This window comes from Equus przewalskii, chromosome 24, assembly GCF_037783145.1.
Source record: "Equus przewalskii isolate Varuska chromosome 24, EquPr2, whole genome shotgun sequence".
NCBI lineage: Eukaryota > Metazoa > Chordata > Mammalia > Perissodactyla > Equidae > Equus > Equus przewalskii.
In genome coordinates this window covers 32,083,536-32,108,398 of record NC_091854.1, presented here as the reverse complement: position 1 = coordinate 32,108,398, position 24,863 = coordinate 32,083,536, and the positions used below count along the sequence as shown (strand labels likewise).

Below are 24,863 nucleotides of genomic sequence, written 5' to 3'. Positions count from 1 at the left end.
CTAGTGGATATGAAGAGGTATCTCATGGTTCTAATTTGCATTTCCCTAATGATGTCATGCTGAGCGTCTTTTCCTGTGCCTGTTGGTTATCTGTGTGTCTTCTTTGGAGAAATGTCTATTCAAGTCCTATGATCATTTTTTTAATTGGGTTTTTTTGGTTTTTTGTTGTTGAGTTTTAGAAATTTTTAACATTCTGGATATTAATCTATTTTCAGATATGTGATTTGCAAATATTTTCTCCCATTCTGTGGGTTGCCTTTTCATTGTTAATAGTGACTTTTGATACACAAAGGTTTTTAATTTTGATGTAGTCCATTTTTTCTGTATATTCTTTTGTTGCCTGTACTTTTGATGTCATATATAAGAAATCATTGCCATAGCCAATGCCATGAAGCTTTTCCCCTATGTTTTCTTCTCAGAGTTTTATAGTTTTAGAACTTAGGTTTAGGTCTTCCATCCACTTTGTGTTAATTTTTATGTATGGTGTAAGGTAAGCATCCAAATTAATTATTTTGCATATGGATATCCATTTTTCTTGGCTCTATTTATTGAAAAGACTATCCTTTCCCCCATTGAATGGTTTTGTTACCCTTGTTGAAAATTATTTAACCGTATGTGTAAGAGTTTATTGCTGGGCTATCTAATGTGTTCCTTTGGTCTCTGCCTTTATGCCAGTACTGCACTGTTCTCATCACTACAGCTTTGTAGTCAGTGTTGAAATCAGGAAGTGTGGTCCCCTGACTTTGTTCTTCTTTTTCAGTAGCAAAATGTTTTGGATGTAACATTAAATGGATATAACATTTAATAAATATAACATTTATGACATAAAATAGTGTTAATTAGAATGTAAGAAATAGATTTTTATATAAGGCCAGTATTAGGAAGGATTACATAAAAACCAAACTAGGGTGTGGAACTATGGGGATTTTTTTCCTATTTTTAAATTTCTAATTTTAAATGTATTTTAATGTGGTGAAAATAATATAAAATATGAAGATAATTATGATTTATATAATAGAAAAAGGATGTGTAAGTACATGTTAGGATAATTTAGCCTGTAAAATGAGCGAGAAATCAATCTCAGTGTGAATTATGTTTGTCCTTGCCTTTTCAGTGCTGTAGTATATCCTTCTATAATAGATTAATAATATTTTTATATTACTATATTATTGTTGTTATACAGCTAATGCACACCTTTTCAGTGATTATCTTAATATTATTAAAGCCTTGACCTTATCTAAATATACTTACAGATAATTTTTAAAAATCATCCGTTAAAGTCACTTCAAAACCTCATTAATATTCTATTTTTAGAAGTCATTAGAACAGAAATATGTCTTACGTTATAGGTAGGCAAGCCAACTAATGGTAGAGTGAAAAGGTTTTTGCACACATCTATGGTAATGGCACAATTTCTCATACCTTCAATAAAAAATCCTTTCCTTTCTGCATAAGATGCCATCTTCAAGTTTTACTTAATTTTAGTTATGAGATCCCATACAGACATAGGAGTTTGGACTAGGAGAAGGCATTTGGCTAGACTAAGAGATGGTGAAACAATCTTACAGAAAGGTCTTCTTCAAAACTGATGTTTATCAGCATTTTGCTATAGCTGTGAAACTTGTTCAGTGTTCACTTAGTTACCTAGACTTGAGACACTTAATTGGTTGTCACTTAATCTTTTAAATATGAAGTCCTATCACTTTTCCTTTCAACACGTCAGTTTTAGAGGTCCTTACCTCCTCATTCTCGCTGTGCTCCAAGAGCTAATCGCACCCTGATTATTGCAGCAGCTCGTTTATTGTTTCAATGCTTCTCCCTCTGTCAGGAACTTTATTTTTCTTATTTCTTCTCTTCTTTTCCTCACTTTTCATTATCTAAATGCTGCTGATCCTTCAAGCTACAGTTCATGGATTGCCTTCTCAGTTTATATCGATGCCCCACGTCAGTCAGACAATAAGCACTTACTGAGCACCTGCCATGTGCCAGGCACTATTTTAGGAACTGGAATTATAATATTATTTTGCATATGTAATTCTTCTTTTGTCCTAACCATAGCCTGCTGTCAATTATAATCGAATCGTGTCATGCCTGTTTTTACCTCTTGATGACGTTGCAAATTCCTGGAGGGCAGTGGCTCTACTTGACATTTCTTTTATGTACTCCTCAAGTTTCTTCTCATTGCTATACATGCTGGGAAGATTTAATAAATACTGTTTGAAGAAAATTGTTTTCTTCATTTCAGGAGTGGCAATGTGTACAATCAAAAGGTTGCTTTTTCTTGGAAGAAGATGGTGAAATCGTGAGTCATCAATACAGGATGCAGATAGCTCAGAGATGCATGGTTTATCTAACAATTAAGCCCTTAAACCTGAGTCAAGCTGAAGGCAAGTTCAAATTTTCTGTATATTTTTAAAAATATCACTTTATACCCTCTTTGAAAATACTTATGTAAGTATTTGGTAGTCCTAGTTAGTGAAGAAAATAATCTGCCTAAGAAACATATGGTTATATTTAAAGAAAGAAAGAGTTAGTTTATACATTGACTGTGTTATTGCCTTATGCAAGGCAAGTAAATTGCTTTTTGTATGTGTCTAAAACATGTTTTATTTTAATTCATTTAAAAACAAGAACAAAATGTTACATGATTTCCTCATGACTTAGAATTAATTTCTTACTTGCTAATTTATGGTTAGCTTTTTCCATTTATCAATTTTTTAAATTAATATGTTTAAGAGAAGTTCTATAGGAGCATAATTTGGGACAATATGAACTGCAAGTAGTTTTGAATACCTTCAAAGTTCTATCCTTGCTAATAATCTTTGCATTCATGGTAATATTCTTTTTTTGTACACATATCCTAGATAAAAGTTAATAATTTCCTAGTGTCTAAAATGGTTATTATGCAATTTTTAATTAGAGTGTCTATAAGTGTGCTTTCCCTAGATATCTTTTAATGGTGATTGTTCTAAATATCATCTTTTTCTTTTATTGTGTTTACATATAAACATTTTCTTACTAGAGGATTCTTCCCCACTCTCATTCTTTTTCCCTCCTTAAAGTGAAATTCTGAAAGTTATCCCTGTATTATCTTGTAGGATACTTAACACATTTGGTAGTTAACTCTTTTAAATGACAATTTTTCAGATTAAGTTTTCAAAATAGGCCTGGAAATTCAATGTAGTTGTTAATTCTCCATATTCTTACAAAGATGATTCCTTTATTCATTGATTTATCAAATATTTATTGAGGTTCTTCTATATCAAGTATCATTCAGGTGCTTAAGATACATCAGAGGACAAAAAAGGCAAAAATGCCTGCCCTTATGAACTTAACAAACCAAACGACAAATAGACAATAAATAATAAACATAATAAACAGTAAATGACGTTTTATGTTAGAAGGTGATAAGTGCTGTGGGAAAAACAGAAGGAAAGGGCGTTGTGAATGCTGAGGGAATATGAGTTGCCCTTGAAATGGAGTGTTAATGTGTGCTTCATTAGGAAGTTGACATTTGAGCAAAGACTTTGAAAAATATGTATTAATTATCAACTGCTACATACCAAACTACCCCAAAACTCAATGGCTTAAAACAAACATTTGTTTACTCATGAGTAGATCTGCTGGACAGTTCTTTTGATCTGAGCCAGGCTTGGCTTTTCTGTAGGGCTCGCTCATGCGTGCATCTGTGGTCAGCTGCGGGTTCGCTGTGGCTGGCTTTCCTGCTCTTGGTGGGGCGCTCTCCTCTGTATAGGGTCTCAGCCGAGACAGCCTGACTTTGCCTCATGTAATCTCTATCCTCTAGTAAGTTAGCCTGGACTCACTTTCATGGTCAACGGGGACCTGAGAGAGAATGCAGAACACCATAGGAACTCCGGAGCTCAGAATGGCCACGTTACTTCTCTTACGTTCTCCTGTTCACAGCAAGTCACATGGCAAGGCCAAATTTATAAGGTGGAGAAATAGACTTGATCTCTTGGTGGAAGAACTGTGAAGTTGCATTGCAAAGCGCTGTGGACACAGAGAGGGATAGCCACATTTGCTGTCTTCCTGGAAAGCAGGGAGTGAGCTGTGGGTACAGAGAGGGATAGCCACATTTGCTGTCTTTCCTGGAAAGCAGGGAGTGAGCTGTGGACACAGAGAGGGATAGCCACATTTGCTGTCTTCCTAGAAAGCAGGGAGTGAGCTTTGTGGGTGTGGAGTGGTGGAAGGGGTAGGTGAAGAGTGGAGGAGGGGCAGAGCACTCCACGTCGAGGGGACGCTCCGTTCAGGGCCCTGAGGTGGGTGTGTCTGGTGTTCGAGGAGCAGCAAAGTGGCTAGCGTGGCTGGAATGAAGTCCGTGAGAAGAGATAGTAGATGGAGATGCGGGGGCGGGCAAGGACAAAATCAGGTGGTTTTATTTTTGCCATAATGAGGACTTGGGCTTTCACTCACAGAAATGAGACCTTAGGAGGTTTTTCCCATGGCTGCCATCAAAATTTTTTTCTTTATCTTTGATTTTCAACAGGTTGAATATGTATTTAGGTGTTTTTTCTGGTTTATGCTGTTGTTGGTTGTATTTTGGGGGGTTTTTTGTACCTGTCCTACTTGGGACTCTGAGCTTCTTGGATTTATGGCTTGTTGTCTTTCATTATTTTTAGAAAAATTTCCACCTTTATTTCTTCAAATATTTCTTCTGCCCTTTCTCTTCTTCTTCCACTTGTTTGGTACCTGACATCTCGTCCTCCTGTGCTCTACCACAGATAAGCCAGTGCTTGCATCAAATCTCTCCTTGGAAGGGAGGGTTTGTCTTTCCCTGGATTTCAGGCTACTTGGTTGGCCTGTGACCTCAGCTCTGATGGGTTCAAGAAAAGTTATGATTTTGTGATTCCTGCAATTTTTGTTATTGTTAGGTTGGGAGAAACACTCTTCCAGCTCTACTCCATGAGAAGATTTTGAGTAGAGACAGGACATAATCTGACTTATATTTTGACAAGAGCAGCCAGGTTGCTGTATTGAAAATGGACTGAAGGGTCCTCAGGAGAAATCAAGGAGTCCAGCTAGGATGCTGTTGCAGAATTCTGGGAGAGGACTGAGGATGCTTCAAACCGGGAGGTAGAGGGGATAAGAAATAGAGATTCTGGGTATATTTTGTGGTTGAACCACAGGATTTACTTAGGATTGGTTATGATATGTGAAAGAGGAAAAAAGTTAAAGATGATTCCAAGATTTCTGGCCTAAGCAACTGGAAGAAATGAATTACTATTAACTGAGATAGGGAAGAGGATATAGATGGAAAGTTTTTTTAAGGGCTGTGGAAGGTCAGTTTTAGATATAGAAATCCAAGTGGAACTGTCAAATAGGCAGTTGATGATATGAGTCTATGTTCAGAGGAAAGGCCCTAGCTGGAGGTAGAAATTTTGGAGTTGTCAGCACATAGACGGGTCTGGCATCTCTTCCTCCTCTGCTCCTCCACAGGTAAGTCAGTGCTGACATCCCATCTCTCCTTAAAATGGTTTGTTTTTCCTTGAATTTCAGGTTTCTTGGTTGCCCTGAAACTTAAACTCTCTGATGAGTTTAAGAAAAGTTAAGATTTTTAGAAAGTATATATACAGAGAATGTTTCTAACAAGGTTACTGTAATAGGTATGTGCCTTAAGGCAAATACTATGGTGTTTACGTACAAAAATGGGATGTGTGTTTCTAAAAAAAAAATCCAAAGGGGAAAGTAACCGCTAACGTCTTTTTTAGATAGGAAAGAGTAAGTGGTAATTGCCTATTTTGAGATGTTTGGGTTTTTTTGTTTATAGGAAAACCATCCCCTTGGCTATCAGTTGATACTGCCTTGTATATTCTTAAGGAAAATGAAAGTCAAGCAAATCTACAGCTCATGTGTTTTACTGAACTACAAAATAGAGAAGTATACATATTTATTTTCTAATGTTTAATTTAAAAATATAGTATGAACTCATTTGGGGAAAATAATAGTTTTTCTAAATTTATTATTTTTTTAACTTGTGTATCTTCCCTTCCAATTAAGGTATATACAGTACTTAACACTATGCATATTACATGTGTTTTACTAATTATTCTTGTTTGCTGAGATTTAAGAATTGAAGATTGATTGGCAGTCTTAGTTTCACAACTTATAAATTGTGTGACATTATACTTCACTTTTCTCTAAATGCTCTGATGTCTCACATGTGAACTTTTTTTGTTATACTCAATAAAAATGATTGATGCCAGTGGATTTTTCTTTCCCTAAATACAAGCAATTCATGACTTTGGAAAAGTTGCTTTAGATGTTTGCGTTTCTTATACTACTACTGCAAAGAAGAGAAACTTCATGATTACTACCCTCAGGCTTGACTCGTATTATGGGGTTCAAAAATAGATTGATCTGAAGAAATGCTTTTAAATGATTTTATGTGTTGCCCATGGGGTTGTTCTGATCTTTTCTAATTATGTATTTACTCAGAGGCCAAATATGTGAGGCAGATACATAAATGTGGCCGTTTATTTTATGAGGACTACAAAATACATCTGCTACACAACAACAGGAATAATACTATTCAAGGGCTTACTGCAATATCATATTTAATCTTTATATAGGTCCAAAGACAGACAAACATTTCCCTGATGGAATGTTATATAAAAGTCTTTATTGTAGGCTTCCTAACAGACAAGAATAGTTATAGGCCAGAAACATAAAATGACAGAAGTTAATGTTTTGACGAAACTCTTCTTCAGAACTGACTACAGAGTTAAGTTCAAGATAAAACACTGTCTAAAACAGTAGCTTTTCCCATTTTGTTTTGGATAAAATTACTTTCTTATGAGATTGCGTGTGTAAAATTGTTGGTACATAGCAAGCCTGTAATAAAGTTTGAATGAGTTTCTATTTACCTCTTTACTATTATAGGCTTCTGTTTATCTGTAGTATGTCATCTTTACAAAGGATTTTTTAGTTTTAGTTGAAGTTTCACAGTTGTTTTCTTTGAGGAGAGTTTTATGCCCGTACGTTCCGTCTGCCGTCCGCAGTGGCGATTGCGGGCTCTGTGTGGGGGTGAGGGAGGTTCACGGGCTCCCGTGTATCAGGGAGCAGCAAGGACAGCTTCTCCCTCCTGCGTGTCAGTCTGCCTCGGCCAGTCTAAAAGATTATGGTTTCCAAAGGATGCATTTGGTCAATCTTTAGTCTTTAAAGTGACCCTCAGTTTTATTGGATTGCTTCTTGTATCAAAATAGGACGTGGTCACTTTAGGACAATTATGGTTCCTCTGACTTGTGAGGGCAGAAAAAGAGCTGAACCCAAAATTCAGATGAGCAACTTTATTTTGTATGAATCCCCAGGATAACCTAAAATATACTCGGGTTTTGAAAGGAGTTTCTTAACACAGTGCCAGACAGAATTCTCTCGGGCCATTCTGTGCTGAAGGGCAAGTAGCGTTTGCTTAGCTGTTACACACGACTAGAAAATGCTTAGATTTAGTACCTTTGGCGGAGACAACCGCTAGGTTTTACAGGAGGCCATTGGGCTCCAGCAAGCACCTAGAAGGTCTGTGGAAAGAGACCATCTTGCTTTCTTTTATAGAACAGGAGAATAAAATATTTTCCTATACAAATGTCCTGGCACTCATTATAAATATCCTGTGAAGGAGAAGAATTTTATGTGAGGTAGGTATATCTAGGATTCTGCCATCTTGTTTTGTAGTCCATATTCCATAAAGAATAGTGAAATTCCAGTTCTTTTGCCCACGTAATTGGATTCTTACAAATATGGCTAATTCATACAAGTAGTGAACTCTTTTAAAATATATTTAATTTTTATTGTATATCATTGAAATATGATTTAAAAATCATATATTTATATTTGAGTCAAATTAGGGAACTGCAACCTGGAAAAATTATTCTAATATTTTTCTGTTTGCTTCCTGTTGCAGATACTTGCATTATAAGCATTTTTGAAGATTAATGGGGAAGAATTCGAAGTTATATAACTTCTTACCTGTTATAGTTTTAGGTATTTGTTTTTAAAATATATAAAGAACTACATTTCATGGTTTTGTACTAGGGTTTCCATTAACAAAAAGATTTTGAAGCCTGTAAAAGATTGATAGAATCATAATAGGATTGGTGAATATTGATAAAAAAAATTACTTGTAGTGCTTCCCTTTCAGAAGAAAGATTAAAAGTCATTAAGACTCATAGTGATGGTTGTTTTTTTTAAATTCTTTTGAGCAAAGGTGTTTGGGTGGACTGGTGAACTGGCACCTGGAATGTACTGGTTGATTCCTTCCACAACTGGCTGTAGGCTGAGGAAAGAAGGACAAGCAGTAGCAGAAGAAGCCCAGCTTGTGTACAGAGATGAGACAGGGGGACTGCTTCTTACGCAGGAGTTTAGGTAAGGTTTGTTTATTAAGGTTAGAACTGTAGCATCTAGACTGGATTTATATCACTAACCTGTTCTCCATCCTTTCCTTCGGCCAGCCGCTGCCCCACGCCCAGACTGTAGTTCAGTAACTCAGCTCATTCACTAGGCGTCTGAAGGTGACCTTCCGTTCACAGCTCTGGGATTGCTGTTCATTTCCGAGTTCCACACATCTGACAAGTCAACTTTAGCCAAACGTCTACCGATTTCTCCCCACTAGGCACTGCCTTAGAAATAGATCCTGCTGGTTGCACTATAGACTTAGTTACCCATCAGATATAAATCCAGACACTTAGGCAGTTCTCCCATGCCCTAGATACACACAGCAGGACCTGGTCAGAGGAAAAGGAAGGCAGATCAGAGAAGGGAGAAGAGGAGGAGGGAACTGCTACTCACTGAGTTCCCACCAGTCTCGAGACACTGCGGCTGCTTTAGAGACCTGTTTATCTCGTGTAGTACTGGACAGAGTCAAAAATATATGTGGATGCACTAACTTTATAGTTCACAAAAGTTGTTTAATGCCTTGATATTTCTGCCTTTTGAAAGTTATCCTCACAGAAACCTCCTTCAGTCTAGTTGTGTTAGAAACAACAAATAATTTGCTGTTTTTATAATTTTAGGTCAACTTTATCAGATATATTTGAGGTAATTGATTTAGATGGAAATGGTCTTCTTAGCCTTGAAGAATATAATTTTTTTGAATTGAGAACCAGTGGTGAGAAATGTGATGAAGATGCTTGGGCTGTGTGCAGAGGTAAGTACTTTTCTTTTTCTTAATGGATATATAAAAATATATATAGCATCCTTTTATCTTTAAGACATAAAATGTCAAACTTCTCTGTGGAATATTATTGTAGCAGTTAGGACACTTTAAAAGTAGTGACGTTGTTTGTAGACCATAAGAACTTAAACATTTATTTTTTTTAAATTGGTGTACTACTCAAGTTAAAAGAAAATATAAATTACTTCATTCTGGTTTCACCTGTTAAAGGATGACTTGATTGCTTCCAATTTTTGGCAGTTATGAACGTAGCTGCTGTAAACACTTGTGCAGATGTTTGTGTGTATGTTGTTTTCAACTCCATTCAATTCAGCTTGCTGGATGGTACAGTAAAACTGTGTTTAACTTTAAAAGAACTGCCAAATTGTCTTCCAAAGTGGCCGCACCATTTTGCATTCTCACCAGCAAAGAATGAGAATTCCTGTTGCTCTGTATCCTCGTCAGCATTTGGTGTTGTCAGTTTTTTGGATTTTAGCCATTCTAATAGGTGTGTAGAGGTGATTTGTTATTTTATTTTGCAATTCCTTAATGACATATGATGGTAAGCATCTTTTCATATGCTTATTTACCATCTGTATATCTTCTTTGGTGAGGTTTCTGTTCAGATCTCTCGCCCATTTTTTGATTCAGATTTTTTTTTCTTACTGTTGAGTTTTAAGAGTTCTTTGTGTATGCTGAATACAAGTCCTTATCAGATATGTGTTTTGCAAGTATTTTCTCCCACTCTGTGGCTTGTCTCCCACTCTGTGGCTTGTCTTTTCATTCTCTTTCGCAGAGCAGAAGTTAATTTTAATGAGGTCTCACTTAATTTTTCCTTTCATAGATGATGCTTTTGGTGTCAGGTATCTAAAAACTCATAGCCAAACAGAAGGTCACCCAGATATTCTTCTGTTTTCTTCTAGAAGTTTTAGAGATTTGTGCTTTGGGTCTATTTTAGTTAATTTTTGTGAAGGATGTAAGGTTTAGGTCCTTGTCTAGATTTATTTTTTTGCGTGTGGATGTCCAGTTGTTCCAGCACCTTTTGTTGAGAAGACTATCCTTTCTCCATTGGGTTCACTGTTCTTTTGTCAAATATCAGTTGAATATATTTGTATGAGTCTGTTTCTGAGCTCTCTATGTTATTCCACTGAGGTGTCTAACATTTTGCCAGTACCACACTGTCTTGATTACTGTAGCTTTCAAGTAAGTCTTGAAGTCAAGTACTAATAAACTTTGTTTTTGAGGCACATTAGCCCTGAGCTAACATCTGCTGCCAGTCCTCCTCTTTTTGCTGAGGAAGAGTGGACCTGAGCTAGTATCTGTGCCCATCTTCCTCTACTTTATATGTGGGACACCTGCCACAGCATGGCTTGACAAGTGGTGTGTAGATCCACGCTCGGGTTCCTAACTGGTGAACCCTGGGCTGCCAAAGCGGAGTGCACAAACTTAACCGCTATGCCACTGGGCCAGGCCCAGTAAACTTTTAAAAAATTAATGGAGGATTGTGAATTTTAAGTTTTAAAAGTAGGTTAGTTATTGATAATCTTTATATTATGGTATCTAGATACATTTTTCTTGAAAGTAGTAATTTCTTTGTGTTATATATCAAATATTAATATTTTCATCTTGCTTTACTACATAGTAGCTCCAGCCTCCATTTTAGTGGCTACCATTTCTCTCTATGATCTAATTGAATCTACATTTCCTTCTTTTTCCTTGCAAAAGTTGAGTCACTTTCGAAATTCTAAACATATTTTAAACTATTAAAGTCAACCAGTTTTAAACAGTTATGTCTCTGCTGCTTTTCTCATAGAAATACGTACAAAAGAGATATCTCAAATAAGAGTACCCATTTCCCTTGTATATATTACAGATGAAGTTGGAAAATAAAGTCTTTCTTGTTGTAGGGCATTTAACAAAATATAATCCATAATGAGTAGCTGTTTATTATCTATTTTATAGACGAATTCAGGTATTATACATGTCTAGATACTTCTAGGTGAATTTACTTTTGCTTACAGATAACGTTAAAATAGACATACTTAGATTAGTCTGGGACATTCATGGACTCCAAAGGGTTCCCCATTATCTAACAGTTTGTTAAGGACCCAGGGAAAGTTCAGGTAAAACTAGAGCAATTAGGCTTATTACAGTCTCCTTAAATCTGGCACCATCCACATTTCTTTTTGAAACACCAGTAGTTTTGGGGGTATTACATCAAATTCATCCATATTCTGCTGGGTTTAAGTAGCAAATATATATGAAGCATTTGAATTTCTGAAATATATATCAGTGTATACTCTAGATAAGCAGGCAGGTTAGAATTTACCCAGAAAGACTACAATTTCCTCTAACTTTGGCATATATCTGCATTATTTATAACTTGGGGTTTTGTTGAGAAACTAAATCCTGCTCTGTGCTGGTGCTCACTGGGTTGTGGGGACTTAGAGCAGTTCCTCTCTGGTGTGTTGAGCCCTTGTTATTCTGCCTTTGCGCTGCTCGCAAAGTAAAGTAAACATCTATGAGTAATAATATATAATGGACATTTTATTAAACATATGGATTTTAAAATTATGTAAGAAAGAAACTTTTGGTTGTTTTAACAGAGAATTTTGATACAAAGAAGAATGAACTAACAAGACGGGGCTTTATGGATCTGAATCTGATGGAAGCCAACGATCGGGAGGGAGATCCTCGTGACCTTTGGGTAACTCTGCACGCCATGGGCTACAATAAAGCTCTGGAATTAACAGAGGTAAAGCAATCTTAAAATTTTGCAGTGGATTTAATGTACATAATTTTATACCCCACGAACATCTTCCTGACACATGACTTTTGAATTGAGCACTCAAATCCTCGAACTTCAGCATATGGATGAATTGTGGGTGCAACAGCGTGTTTCTGCTAGTTGATGCAAGTTCCTGTTTTTAACTGAAATTTAGTTACTGCCAACGTTTAAGTAATTCAGGAACAAAGGAATTTGAGCATGTGATATGCAGAAAAACAATTGGTAATTTAAAAAATGATGTTTCTTAATTGGTGTTGGCATTTGAGTTGCTAAATGTCTCATTTCTATAGGGAACTCTTTCTCCTAACAGAATAAAGACTCTCTTGGAATAAGGGGAATCTGTCTGTATGAGCACTGGAATTTTGACCTTTTTAAAAAGGTCCTCCTTTGGTTAATTTTTGCAAGCACTTGGGACAATGGTTGGTTCATATAAAGCACTGTATGTATTAGCTATCATTATTATTATTTATTAACATGAGAGGCATAGAAATTGAGCAAGGCTTGCAATAAACCAGAGGAATAATAAAAATTAGCCTTATTTCTCAAATTCTATATTTTTGTATCAGGTTTAAAATTAAGAATTTAAGAGTTTCAGGCCACATTTCATTAACCTAAATTCATTGAATCCTATATTTTCACCATGGTGCAAAATCATCATTGGGTCTATGAATAATATTATGTCTGCTACACATACTTTCGCTTAATAGAGAAATTGGTTAAGAACAATTTAAGACATTTTATAACATTTGCTGATGTCATTGACCTTTGAAACAAGAGGCAAGAAGTGTTTCTGAGACAAACTTTTTAAATTTAAATTTTATTTATTCATTTATTGAAAAGGTAATATATTCACATCATTGGAAATTCAAGTGGTAGAAAAATGTATCCAGTGAAAATGTGAAAGGCTGATGAGACCACCACTCACTAACTGAGATAAAAAGACAAAGCTAAGCCGAATGCTTACTGTAAGGGAGAGCCGTGCTGGTCAGGGACCACCTCCACGCAGAGCAGAGTGCTCATCTTACTTACGTAGGCTTTTGGGGAAGCGTGGTGACTTGGGGGACACTGTTGATTGGTTGGCACTCAGCGGTATGTTTATTGACGTGAGCCTGTCCCTGATTGCCTGACTTTCAAAAGTGAGTTGCTGACACTGGTTGGCTTACAAAAGTGTGTTTATTGAAGTAAGTTGTTGCAGAGTAATTGATCAGGTTTATAAGAAGGGACTGGAGGGCACTCCAGAATCATGATCCTAGCTTTTCCAGGCTTGGCCAAGAAAAGCCCCAAATACCCCCTAAGTCTCCTTTGTACAGCTCAGGTAGTTGTAGATGGTTTTACTTGTAGTGTTAATCCAGGTGCAACGCGCAGTATTAGCATCGGTGCAGACCCTTCCCTGGTTGATCCAAAGAAAGTGAAGGCTTTATATTATCTATAATTTCTGGGTGAAAGAACTGAAACTGGCTTGTTGTGCCCCCAGGGTTCAGGCTATGTTAATTACGATGTCAACCAACATGAGGGACCAGTGTTTTTAATGACCACCTCCAGTGGTGTAACTGCTATGAATGGGATCACTATCTTCAGGAGTCTTTTTCTAGAAGGGGTTTTGTTCTTTTAGAGTGCGTTTAAGGAAATGTAACCCATTGAGAGTGTGAAGGAGTCATACCTTTGAAATGGCCTCACTAACAGCTGTATGGATAATTTACCTAGCTTCTGGGTGGGCTTTAAATCGTCTGATTTCCACAGAGGAGCTACACAAGAGATATGGTCATCCTTAGTGGAACTGTAGGTGTAATGTTTCGTGGTATTGTGACAAATAGTAAGTGTTGCATTTTGTATTTCTCATAGTTCAAACACATTTTCCTTAAAGTCTAGCCTTAGGCAAGTCATTATTACTAACAAGGAGAACATGACAGACCACGTCAGACATAGACATCCTTCCATCGGTAAAGAGGAACACTGAATAAACAAGAGTGTGCAAAGAAGAGTGTCACCTGTAGAAGAGTCTTGCTCCAGTGCTTCTGAGAAGAGGCTGCTTACTTCACACCATTATGTGCTTGTTCAAAGGGGCTAGCAGTTAATTCTGTGGACTGTCTGCTTCTGGAGGTTCTCTGAAAAACCTCACTTTAGGTTGTTTAAAGGATGTACCTTTGCAATTCTGTTAAGGCCCTTTTCATTTACCCGAGGTTTGGGAATGGTAAAGAGTGAGGAGCAAAGCCTTATGCGATCCAAATTCATGAATAATTGTTCTAGTTGAATATGTTCCTTGTCGTGGGATCAGTAATTTGAAATGTCCTAGGCAGTCGTGATGACTGTGGCCTTTAAACAGGGAAGTATTTTGACCCATTCTGTAAATAAATGTACTGTTATTAGTAGTACATACTCGTAAACCATAGCGGGAGAGGCAACTGTGTAAATTCAATTTGGAAATGCTCAGAGAGTCTTTCAGAGCATCATCTCAGCTTGTGTCCCACAGTTTTTCCAGGTGAATTTAGTTGCAGGTGAAGCGTGCATGGACTGACCACATCCTTCACTGTCCTGGGAAGGTTTTCCCTCGGTGTTTAGTACTGTAGCCAGTTTGTCCCGACTGGAATGAGTTGTTTCATGCAGGATTTTAGCTAATGTTCAGGCAGCCGTCTGGGTTTCCCAGCTTTCACCCTCATGGCTCTCACAACCTGATCATACCCATTGTTTCTTTGGAAAATTTGGTAGGCCAAGTTTTATGTATCTACAGTGGAATCCTTGCAACTTCTCTATTGATTTGTTTTCCTCTGTTGTTGTTTATATAAGGACTTTAGTCAGAGTAGTCTGTCTAGTATAATGATCTGTGAAAAGTGTTTCTATAGTATTTCTAGAGTGTTTCTACAGTACTTTTAAAGTATTTCTATAGTATCTATAGTACACTATAGTAGCTTCTATAGAACTTCTTTAAGTCTCTTTGATAGCAGTTACTTTAGGTATCAAATAATGTATTTGTTGTTCATTTTTAAAGGGTACTTGAGAAAGTGGAAAAAAAAAAACCCTGGTTTTTTCTATAACATTTTTAAAAAGTCAGTTATTCTAACAGCATACTACCTATTCATATATTTCACTCTCTTCTTTTAGTAATTTGACATGCCTTAGAGAGAGCCACAGTTTAGTCATTTGAGCTGAGCTGTTTCCTGGTAAGGAAATATATTTTACAAAAGAGACTAGTCTACTTATTGTATGTCAAGCCTGGTATTGTCCTTTTATTTTTTAATATAAAACCCACCAACAAACAATATTAAGTCAGGATTTGCTGTTGGAGAATCCAGAAATTTTGTTCTGGGCATGGATATGTCTTGATTTACATAGTTACAATGCGAAGATTCTCCTCGTTCAGTAAGGGTTACAGAGTTTTTGGATTAAAGTATTACACCAGCAGATGGTAACAAGAAGGAGAAAGTAACAATTCATAATTAATCAACTGGTACAAGAATGTTGAGTGGTTCCCATTAGTAATCGGGGTTTATACATGTGGTAGCATTTGATTTAAAGGATTCATATGAGATGTGGAGATATTTTGACTGGAGCTTGCCGTGCTCCGAGGCAAGGAGGTGAGAGACAGTGGCTCTTTGGTGTGTGCTGTGTTACAAAGTTAGCATGCCTAGAGCATGACCCAACATTTCCGTGTTTGTGAAAAAAGAAAGGTTTATGATAATCTAGGAAGAATCAATCTATAATCTTCAGACCTGTATTCTGATTGATTTGAACATGTCTGTAAGTTTGGCCTGTAAGGATTCTGGAACCATAGCCATATCTTTGGTAATTCTTGAATCATATATAACCTGAGTAATCTAATGCTGATTTGAGCTAAAATTTGGTCCCACCTATTAAATTAGTAGGTATTGTGTCACAAAGAGTAACCGAAGTATCAGTTACAGGTGAGGATTTGGGGAGGGGTTTAGGATTGTTTGAAATCCCATTATTTGAATGGTTTTAGTAAACCCAGACAAATAAAGTTCATTTCGTTTTAAGCATTCTGTAACCTACACTACAGTCTTGGTTTGTCTTCTGATATTTTTTCCCTGCACAATCAGGCACCACCAGTCATTTTTACTTTATTTTTTCTCATTAAACCTGCCAATTCAGGTTTTAGAATTGTAGATTATCCATTCTCTAGATCAACCTATAAAGCAGATTCTCTTTCAAAGAACAAGCGTAACTTCTTCACTGTTCTTGCCCCAAGGGCATTGCCCCTGTGTCACCATAACTTAATACTTTGCTCTTTTATTGAAGGTCGATAAGCAAAACATTTGTCTAGTTTTTCATTTTTTTTTTCTTCTCTTCTTTTTTAAAAAGAATTTCATGGTATAAATTCCTTTTAGAATTCAGAAGTGGGAAAAATTTACTTCATTTTTTTAGATTTTAGGAGCTATGTAACACACTTTATTTCACTTTTGCCTTGGCTAACAGGTAGCTGAGGGCCACGTTTTGTGCTAAATTTAAGTAGCATGCCCTAATCCAGACTTTATTATTACAGTCTTCCCCATCCTCTGTATTATATACTGTTAATATTTGTTAAATTAACAGTTTACAATGAACAGTTTTCTTGCTTGTGTGCTTCCTGTATTAACTTATTAGGATAAAGAGAATAATTAAATAAAATTTCAAGCCCATGAACAGAAAAAATTGTATAGTTATAGGGCAGCTTTTTTAGAGTAGATAAGATTTTATTTATTTAACTCTTTTTTGAGGAAGATTGGCCCTGAGCTAACATCTGCTGCCAATCCTTCTCTTTTTGCTGAGGAAGATTGGCCCTGAGCTAACATCTGCTGCCAATCCTCCTCTTTTTGCTGAGGAAGACTGGCCCTGAGCTAACATCTGTGCCCATCTTTCTCTACTTTATATGTGGGATGCCTGCCACAGCATGCTTGACTAGCTGTGTGTAGTTCCATGCCTGGGATCCGAACCGGCACACCCCAGGCCGCTGAAGCAGAATGTGCAAACATAAGGCCTGCGCCACTGGGCCGGCCCCAAGATTTTATTTTTAAAATTTTAGAGAACATGTCTTTAACAAGGACCTTTAGGATCTTTACTTTCAGAGAATCTTTAAATAGTAACTTGGTTAAATAAAACCGATCACCAGGACTTTCAAAATGGCAAAACAATACCAGACTCTATTCAATACTGAAAAAATAAATCAAGACTTTAAAATTTCACAATCATAATTATTATAATCTTTTTTTTTTTAGAATTCTATATTGTAAAATATTTTGGCACATATCACCTATTAGCTATTTCCAACAATCCTTAAGAGAATATATTCTGTCTATTCCCACTTTCTCAATGAAGAAGCTAAGCCTCATAGGAGTTAAGTGACTTGCCCCAGATCGTGTAACCAGTAAGTGGCAAAATCCAGTTACAAACCCAGGTCTTCTGCTTTTAGTCCAATGATTTTTTATTCTATTCTCTCTCTTAAAAAGATGACTTTATTATTGGCAAAGGTTGGGAGTCATTAAAATATTTTAAAACTTTTTTTTAAAATAAAAATGTCTATTCATATTCTACTAACTTCAGACTTTTATCTTTTGCCCCCAAATAGAAAGATGATCGTCAATGTGTGTGAATTCATTCGTTTATTTAACAAATACGTATTGAATGCCTTCTGTGGGGTAAGCATGTAATAAAGAGGCAGGGAGGACACAATGATGAATAAAATAGTCAAAATTCCTGCCTTCCCTGAAGGAGAATGATTAATTAAATGGAAAATAAATAAAATCATTTCAAAAGAGTTTTGAAAGAAACAAGCCAGAGGCCAAAGTAGAGAAGAAGTTGGGCGGGGGGGGGATGGGGTGTGAAGGAGCTGGGACCTGGGCAGCTCTCTCTGCAGAGGGTGACACTTGAGCTTTGACCTGATGGCAGAGGATGAGGAACACATGTGAAAAGATGTGAAAGAATCTTCCACGCAGAGAGAACCCTCCAATCGAAGGCCATGCCGTAGGAAAGAGCTTCCTTTGTTCCAGCATCTGGAGGCTCAGAGTAGCTGGAGTGTGGCGAGCGGGAGGCTGGGCTGGCCGGAGAGGCAGCAGCTGCTGTGTGCAGCATCCTGTGGGCTATGGTAAAGACTAAAAGGCAGACATCAGAAAAATCCATTTCCAAATGCACAAAGTCTTTTTAGATCCTAGATTTTGAAGGTGATTTTATACTAACTTTGAACTGTGAATTTATTTTTTTGCATTTAGTTCTTTTTGGTGCTCTATATCCATGCATTGTTTCAATTGTAAACATAATAATTTGTTTAGAGCCCTTTGATGAATTCTTTCTGTAGCCTTAAAGTTAGAAAAGGAAGTTAAATAACTACTATGACATAAGTTAGCTCTAAACCAAGTGGAGAGGTGGTGCTATTGCTTACAGAGTGTATGGCTGATTTGCTAGAGGTTTTAGTTTTCTTTCCTTTTCTGTGAACATAACTAAAAATATGCTTCCAAAAAAATCAGAATTTCATGGTTTTATTACTCAATTCATAGTACTGAAGTTTCTCTCTGAACGTTTGTCAGAAGGACCAGCTAGAAAGTACAGTGCTTCTTACATCATACGATGAACATTTTAACAATAAATAATTTTCAATTCTATCAAAGGTTAAAACAAGGTCTGCTTTTTCTCTCACATCAGGCATGCCCATTTGTCATTGATGTCTATGCAGACAAATGCAAGCCAAGAATTAAAGCTGTTCACATGGAGGCATGCAGTGGGCAACTTGAGAAGGCCGTTTGTAAGTCCGTCCTCAGCAAAGGTGATGCCAAAGTAATGGACGGCTATGAAGACATAATTGTACATACCTATACGTGTGACACCTGGATAACATCAGTTATTGAGAACAAGGTACCAGTTATGAGGTGGTGCGCCTTGTGACCGCGGTGGTTACTAGTATGTTCCATCTTCTTTCTTACTCTATTCTTGCACAGCAATTAAATATCCCATTACATTAGTAATATTTATAATAGGCAAGTATTCTTTCTCCTCAGGTTTCTAACTCAAACTGAGCATGATCATTTTTCTGTTTTTTAAAGGCTTGAGATCATTGTTTTTCTCTTAGGATATTTTTCTCCAATAAAAATTATTTAGAGATCTATGAAGATAGAGCATAATCTGGGTACAAGGTGTTTTATTTAGTTTATTACTAGAAGTCTTCACGCATACATAGCTCTTTTAAATAATAGACAGCACGTTTTAAAGGAATATAAACAACATAAAAAAATGTAACCCAACTTTTTACACAAACTTTGCAATATCAGAAATCCTGTAGACTATCATCAGTTTATCTAATTAAATATATTCCACTGTCCAGGACCTTTTGTTATCAAGCCAACTATGTCTAGCTTTGGCCATCTTCCCTGCTACCATTGATATTGCAGATCAAGAGAATACATGCATAAATTTGTAAAGTCAGAGATACCCAGTTTTCTAGAAATTATAAATTTTCATAAAATCTTACTCAGGATGCCTGGGTTTTTAGGACTATTGGCTTATTTCTTTTAGTTCCTGGGTGAGACTTACATTATTTTTTGCCTTCCCTAAATTTCTTAAAGTTCTTAAGATTTGGCTGAATATTGAGTCAATGTTAGTGTGTATTATGTAACTAACTCTCCTAGTCACAACAGGGGCTGACAGAAAGTGTAACATGGTCTCTGCTTTCAAGGAGTTAAAGGCTAGTTGGAAAGACAAAATTTTAATACTGTTGAAAGAAATCAGAGAATAATTAAATGTTAAATTATATGGTTCTGCTTGTATGTGTAAAAGGAGTTTTGCTGCATTCATGTCTTTTGTAGTTGATGTTGGTTTGGACTGCAGAAGTTGGGGAAGGATTTGTGGCGAGAGGCAAGGGGACCGTGTGGGGTTTGAAGAGTAGCTAGGATGCAGCTATGCAGAGAGACGGCCCTTCGAAGCAGGGAGCAGTGCGAGAGAAGGGTGAGGAGGGCCAACGCGAAGGACAGGGAAAGAGAGAGAATACCTGCTCTGAGAAACACAGACCTTTATTTGGAGGAGTATTAGGAAGGTAAATAACACAGGCAGAATGGGCCCAGGTTGTGTATGTTGTCTTGAGAATGAAATAGACGAGTTTGGATTTGATGAATTAGGCTGGTAGACTGCAATCTTCAAATGGATGGTAAAGCTTTGGAGGGTGACTCCCAAGATCCAGCAAGCTTCCCTTTCTGCCCTCTGTGTTATTAGGATTAAAAGGGTGGAAGGGAGTCACTACCTTACCCTGATCCCTCAGCTCTGCAATTACCTATCATTTCTCAACTCTCCACCTCCTTCTTTTTAAGGAAAATTAAACTTCCCTTCACCAAAATGAGGTAATAATAATATCTGAGAGCTTACAATGTGCCAGGCACTTTATGTATATTAACACGTTCACTTCTCACAACCACCCGACGAGGTAAGTACTGTCCCCATTATACACACAAGGAAACTGAAGCACAGGGCATCAAATAACTTGCAAAAGGTCACACAGCTCAGTAGTGGAAGAGCTGAGACCAAGTCCAGGGAGCCCAGTGCTGCCCTTCTGTGGTGGGCCGCAGGCAGGGCGTGCAGCCCCGTGAGCAGGGGCGCTTTGCTGCTGCGTTTCTCTCACTGTCAGCTGCCTGCTGCTTTCCCTTGCTTGCTGTCCATCCTGGAGGCTCTCTGTCGTCTGTGGTCTGCCATCTCAGGTATCTCCTCTTCCTGAGGTCTTCCTTGATACCCTAGTCCGAGCTAATATTTCTGTTCCTGTAGAACCCTGTGCATACCTCTGTCGCAAGACTTACAGTGTGTTTTGTAATTCATTTTATTTGTATTTATTAAAGAAAGGACTGGCCACTTACGAAGTCTTTTTCATAGTCAGATAATAAAGCGATTATTCACATCAGCAACGAGCTGAGTAGAAACTGCGTGAACAACAGAGGACTCAACATCTTTGCAGTCGAAGTGGCACCCAAATCTGCGATGGTAACGTGGTCTTCTAATTAGAGCTTTTTGTTTTATCAATGTGAAAAGAAATTTTTTCTGTTAGTGCTATGAATAAATGTGTAGATATGAAATAGAGTAGAAAATTATTTTAAATATGATATTTGTATTAGTGTCAGTCATCCTATTTAGGAGATAGGAGACTGGTTCTAACTCAGTCCTCACTGTTTGGTTGAGTGATTATGGGACGTTTGCTTAACCTCTCTGTTCCTGTCTCTTTAAAGGTAAAATTAATATCACCAACTTAGGTACCTCACAAGGTTAATGTAAAGATAAAAATAAAATGATGTACATGAAAGCACTTTTGAACATCATATAGAGTTACAAAGTAGTATTAATAGCAATAGGACTTTTGATATTCCAAAATATTTTTATCTACATTATGAAGATTTTTCTAAGGTAACGTGAAAGAGAAAGCGCCTCTGAATTTTAGACAAGCAGCTAAGTGAGGAGCCAGGAACGGCCGCAGTTCTGGTGTCAGCAGAACTCTGGGTTTCTGATTCAGCCAGAGTTCAAAGGCAGGGGCAGGTCAGCAGACTCGCAAACTGCTCTAGTCAGGGGAAAACGGAAAAGGCTTTCTGTTCTTACCCTTTCTTCCTTCAGATTGTCCGTGAAATCCTACACCTTCTACAACAGGGTAAAGAGAGTTTCCTCCCCGTTGTCTCCGTGAGGATTTTAGGAAGCACTCTAGGCTCGTGAGGGGAGGGTCTTTGCTCGCCTCTCCACCGCCTTGCCCCACGTTCACACGCACCAGCCGTCAGCTGCTCTGTCGCAGGAGAACTCAGGCCGGATTGTCCTGTTAGACATCAGGTCATAGACGGCAGGCCCCTGATAAGGACAAATTATGGAATTTTATCTGCACAGGGGTATTTTTTACATAGGCCTGGAAATGTTGTTCTGTTGAAAAATTAGCCCAAAGTAATGATATATAAAGGGAAAGTAAAAGCTTTCTATTTCTGTATGCAGGTTTGTCAACATGTGATGCCTCTGAATGGACAACAGGAGTGGATGTCTCACTGTGTGTATTCCCTCATATCTTAAGACTGTTTTTAGGAAATAATCCTATTTGAGGCTAACAAACTAAGAAAAATTATTTCAGGTTTAGTCTGTTATTTGCTGATCAACTAAATGTTAATCAGTTTAATTGATGTACATAAATAATAATCTATTTGTATGGATTTGTATTTTGTGCCCATGTTATATACTTCATTATTAAAATATAAATAATACTTTTATTGTTTGGCCTTCTTTTTAATTTAATGGGCAGTCTGGGCACATTTAATTTAGGAATAGTAAATCAAAATAAAATTACAGGTAAGCTTTTAAAAAGTAATACTCAATGAATTCTACAAAATCCTATACACTTTTGGTTTATCTTATTTATCAAACAAAAACTAGAAAATGTAAATGGGCCAGCTATGGCGAGTGTCTTGGGCTCACACCCTTGGCTTCTCACTCCCCTGCCCTGGGAGCCCAGCAGATCCAGGACTCCTGTCCATGATAGTGTAGTCCCAGGCATATGGCTGTGGGAGGACCAGGGGACCTCCTGGGCCCCTTCTGCCTGCTGCTGCTGGTGGTGACATGCAGCCCCTCCAATGCCTGCCTCTTCGGGCAGCCTCTCCCTCCTCCTGCACCTTTTCAGCTTGGAGCTGGTGCCCTCCTGCATGGCCCTGCAGCTGCTCGAGCCCAGGAACCGCATTTCCACCCTCACCCACACTGGCGGTGGTTCGGCAGGCAGCTAAGATTGGAGCGACAGCGTGGAGTTGGATCTTGAGTATCCTTGGGAGAGGACTCCCGGCTCAGTGCACCATCGCGCAGTAGATAGGATGGGACTGGTCGATGTGTGATTTGACATTTAAACAATTAGAGAACTCAATCCTGCAGCATGTCACAGATTCAGGAATGATTTCCTTGATGAGAAGATCTCTGCCCTGAGGGAAGCCGGTGCAGAGTACCTGGACCACAACCTCACAGTCGTCTTTGGTGTCAGAGGCCGTGCAAATATGGCCCCTCGTGCTCTAAAGAAAATGTGGATGGAGTTTCCTCAACTAAACAATAACAACATCGCCTGCTCTTCCGTGGCACAGTGTTTGCCCTGCCGTGTGGATAGTCTTTCTGACATAGAAAGTCATCTCTGGTGACAGCTCTTCCTGGTACAGGCCCCTGTCTAAATCCTTTTAGGCAGTTAAGGGAGAGGGAAAAAGCTTTTCCTGAGTCTACTGGGTCTCACTTGGCTTCAGCTCGAAATAATCGACATGCCAAAGTGACACATTTTGGGGTGGCGTGTTCTGCTCCCCCTCAGTACCTTTAATGAGAGAAAGTTACACAAATCCTGTCTGAGTTCCAGCTGTGTCACCGACAGCATGTTGGAAGGCTGCGCATCTCAGTTCTAGACTTCTCCTGGAAAGGAAACGTGTACAGAAACTGCCTACTGGCCTCGTGCAGGGCTGTCAAAATACCCTTTATGCTGGGCCAAGTCCTGGGGGGTCAGGTGGCCTCACACAAGCAATAATCGATAATTGCATTTTTACCTGAACCAAAGCAAAACCGGTGTTGCCACCATGCTGCAGGGGATTCCTGAGTTCCACACTGCTTCCCTTGAAAATCTGGGTCTGCATAAGGGCACGACAGCTCCTGTGTCCGACCTGGCTGAGGCACGCACCAGCACCCAGCGGGGACGAGCACCATGGAGCTGTGCAAGTTGGGTGTGCAGATGCACATGCATGCGAGATGCACCAGCAGTCAGCTGACATCCTAAAACTTGTCACAATGATGTAATTTACTTATTTCAAATATTGTGTTCGGCTATGTTATCAATGTACTGTAGACGTCAAACTTGTGACCATACTAATAAAATCATTAAAAGGAAAAAAAGAAAATGTAATGCAGAAATAGCCATTTAATTATATATTAATTTTCCAATCAGAAAATACAATTAAAGCAAAATTTGGAGAAATTGATTTTTATATTAAGCCAAAATCTAATCACAACAGTAGGAATATTTTGTTCTGACAGTAATTTTCTTTAATGAATTTTCTTGTGGATTGCTTTTAATTAAGTGTTTTCTGAAATAGTAGGAATTAAATCTAAATAGCACTTAATGATGACTAGTATAGCACATCAAAAACTATATTAAGCAATTAAGAACTGTATAACCATATCAGTAACAGAATACTTGGCCAGTAAATGTCAGCTTTTGAAATATGAATACCAGTATGGCAGTATATTATTTTTGTACCCAGTACATGCTAGCCCATAGTTTAAATGTCATTTGGAATTTTGGCCCTTGATTTAGACATCTGTAAAGTGAGTTATCGTTATCTAGCAGTTTGAATTCTTCAGATGATGTCTTAAAAAGCAATGCTACGTGAAACATTTTATTAATTGCCAGGTGCTTTGTAAACCCAATAAATGTGACTGTATATTCCATCTCACAAAGTATCAAGTTGCAGGAAATTAATTATCTGGCTATATTACCAAAAGCGTATAATAAAGTTGCCTTTGCCCCAAGTTGTTAAAAGGTGTTTTGTAATAGGGTGATAGGTGGTATCATTGGAACACGGAGACTCAAGAAAGGACTAGTGAGCACTTAAGGCTTATCTTCCACCACTGTCACCACTTAGACATACCAAGCCTTTATTTTTCTTCTCCTACCTCACTTATGAGAGAGGAAAAAAACTATCTTATGGTCCCATTTTCAACAGTGGAAAAGACAAAGATATTTCATTTCAAGTTAAATTTAATTCAAGTCCTTGTATACCTGACTCATAGTTTAATAGTAATTCTTTATCCAACCAAATACAGTTGGTTAACATATAAGAATGTTTTCTTTAATTTCGAGAGGTTCTTCCCTTTTTCAGGGTAGTTATGCAGAGATTGACAGTATTATTTTCTGAGGTTACCTTTCATGCGGTTTAATTTAAAAAAAAAACAAGGATCCAGCTT

The 24,863-nt window shown here is 37.7% G+C and overlaps 1 protein-coding gene across 22 annotated transcripts in view; it reads left to right on the top strand.

Annotated features, from left to right (window-relative positions):
• The window catches only part of EFCAB7 (EF-hand calcium binding domain 7), a 38,192-nt gene extending 13,836 nt beyond the window's left edge, over positions 1–24,356 (top strand). For 6 of the 22 annotated variants that reach the window (XM_070591859.1, XM_070591853.1, XM_070591861.1 and 3 more), the window contains 9 exons: positions 2,246–2,387; positions 5,789–5,898; positions 8,222–8,379; positions 9,027–9,160; positions 11,773–11,921; positions 18,585–18,794; positions 20,793–20,900; positions 21,885–21,936; positions 22,561–24,356. In XM_070591859.1, coding sequence (XP_070447960.1) covers positions 2,246–2,387; positions 5,789–5,898; positions 8,222–8,379; positions 9,027–9,160; positions 11,773–11,921; positions 18,585–18,794; positions 20,793–20,900; positions 21,885–21,936; positions 22,561–22,739 — 1,242 coding nt within the window. In that variant the 3' untranslated portion in view covers positions 22,740–24,356. Of the gene's footprint in view, positions 1–2,245; positions 2,388–5,788; positions 5,899–8,221; positions 8,380–9,026; positions 9,161–11,772; positions 11,922–18,584; positions 18,795–20,758; positions 20,901–21,884; positions 22,152–22,533 lie in introns of those variants that run through there. The other 16 variants (XM_070591854.1, XM_070591852.1, XM_070591857.1 and 13 more) reach the window with 4 other exon arrangements.
• Positions 24,357–24,863: the final 507 nt, after the last annotated feature.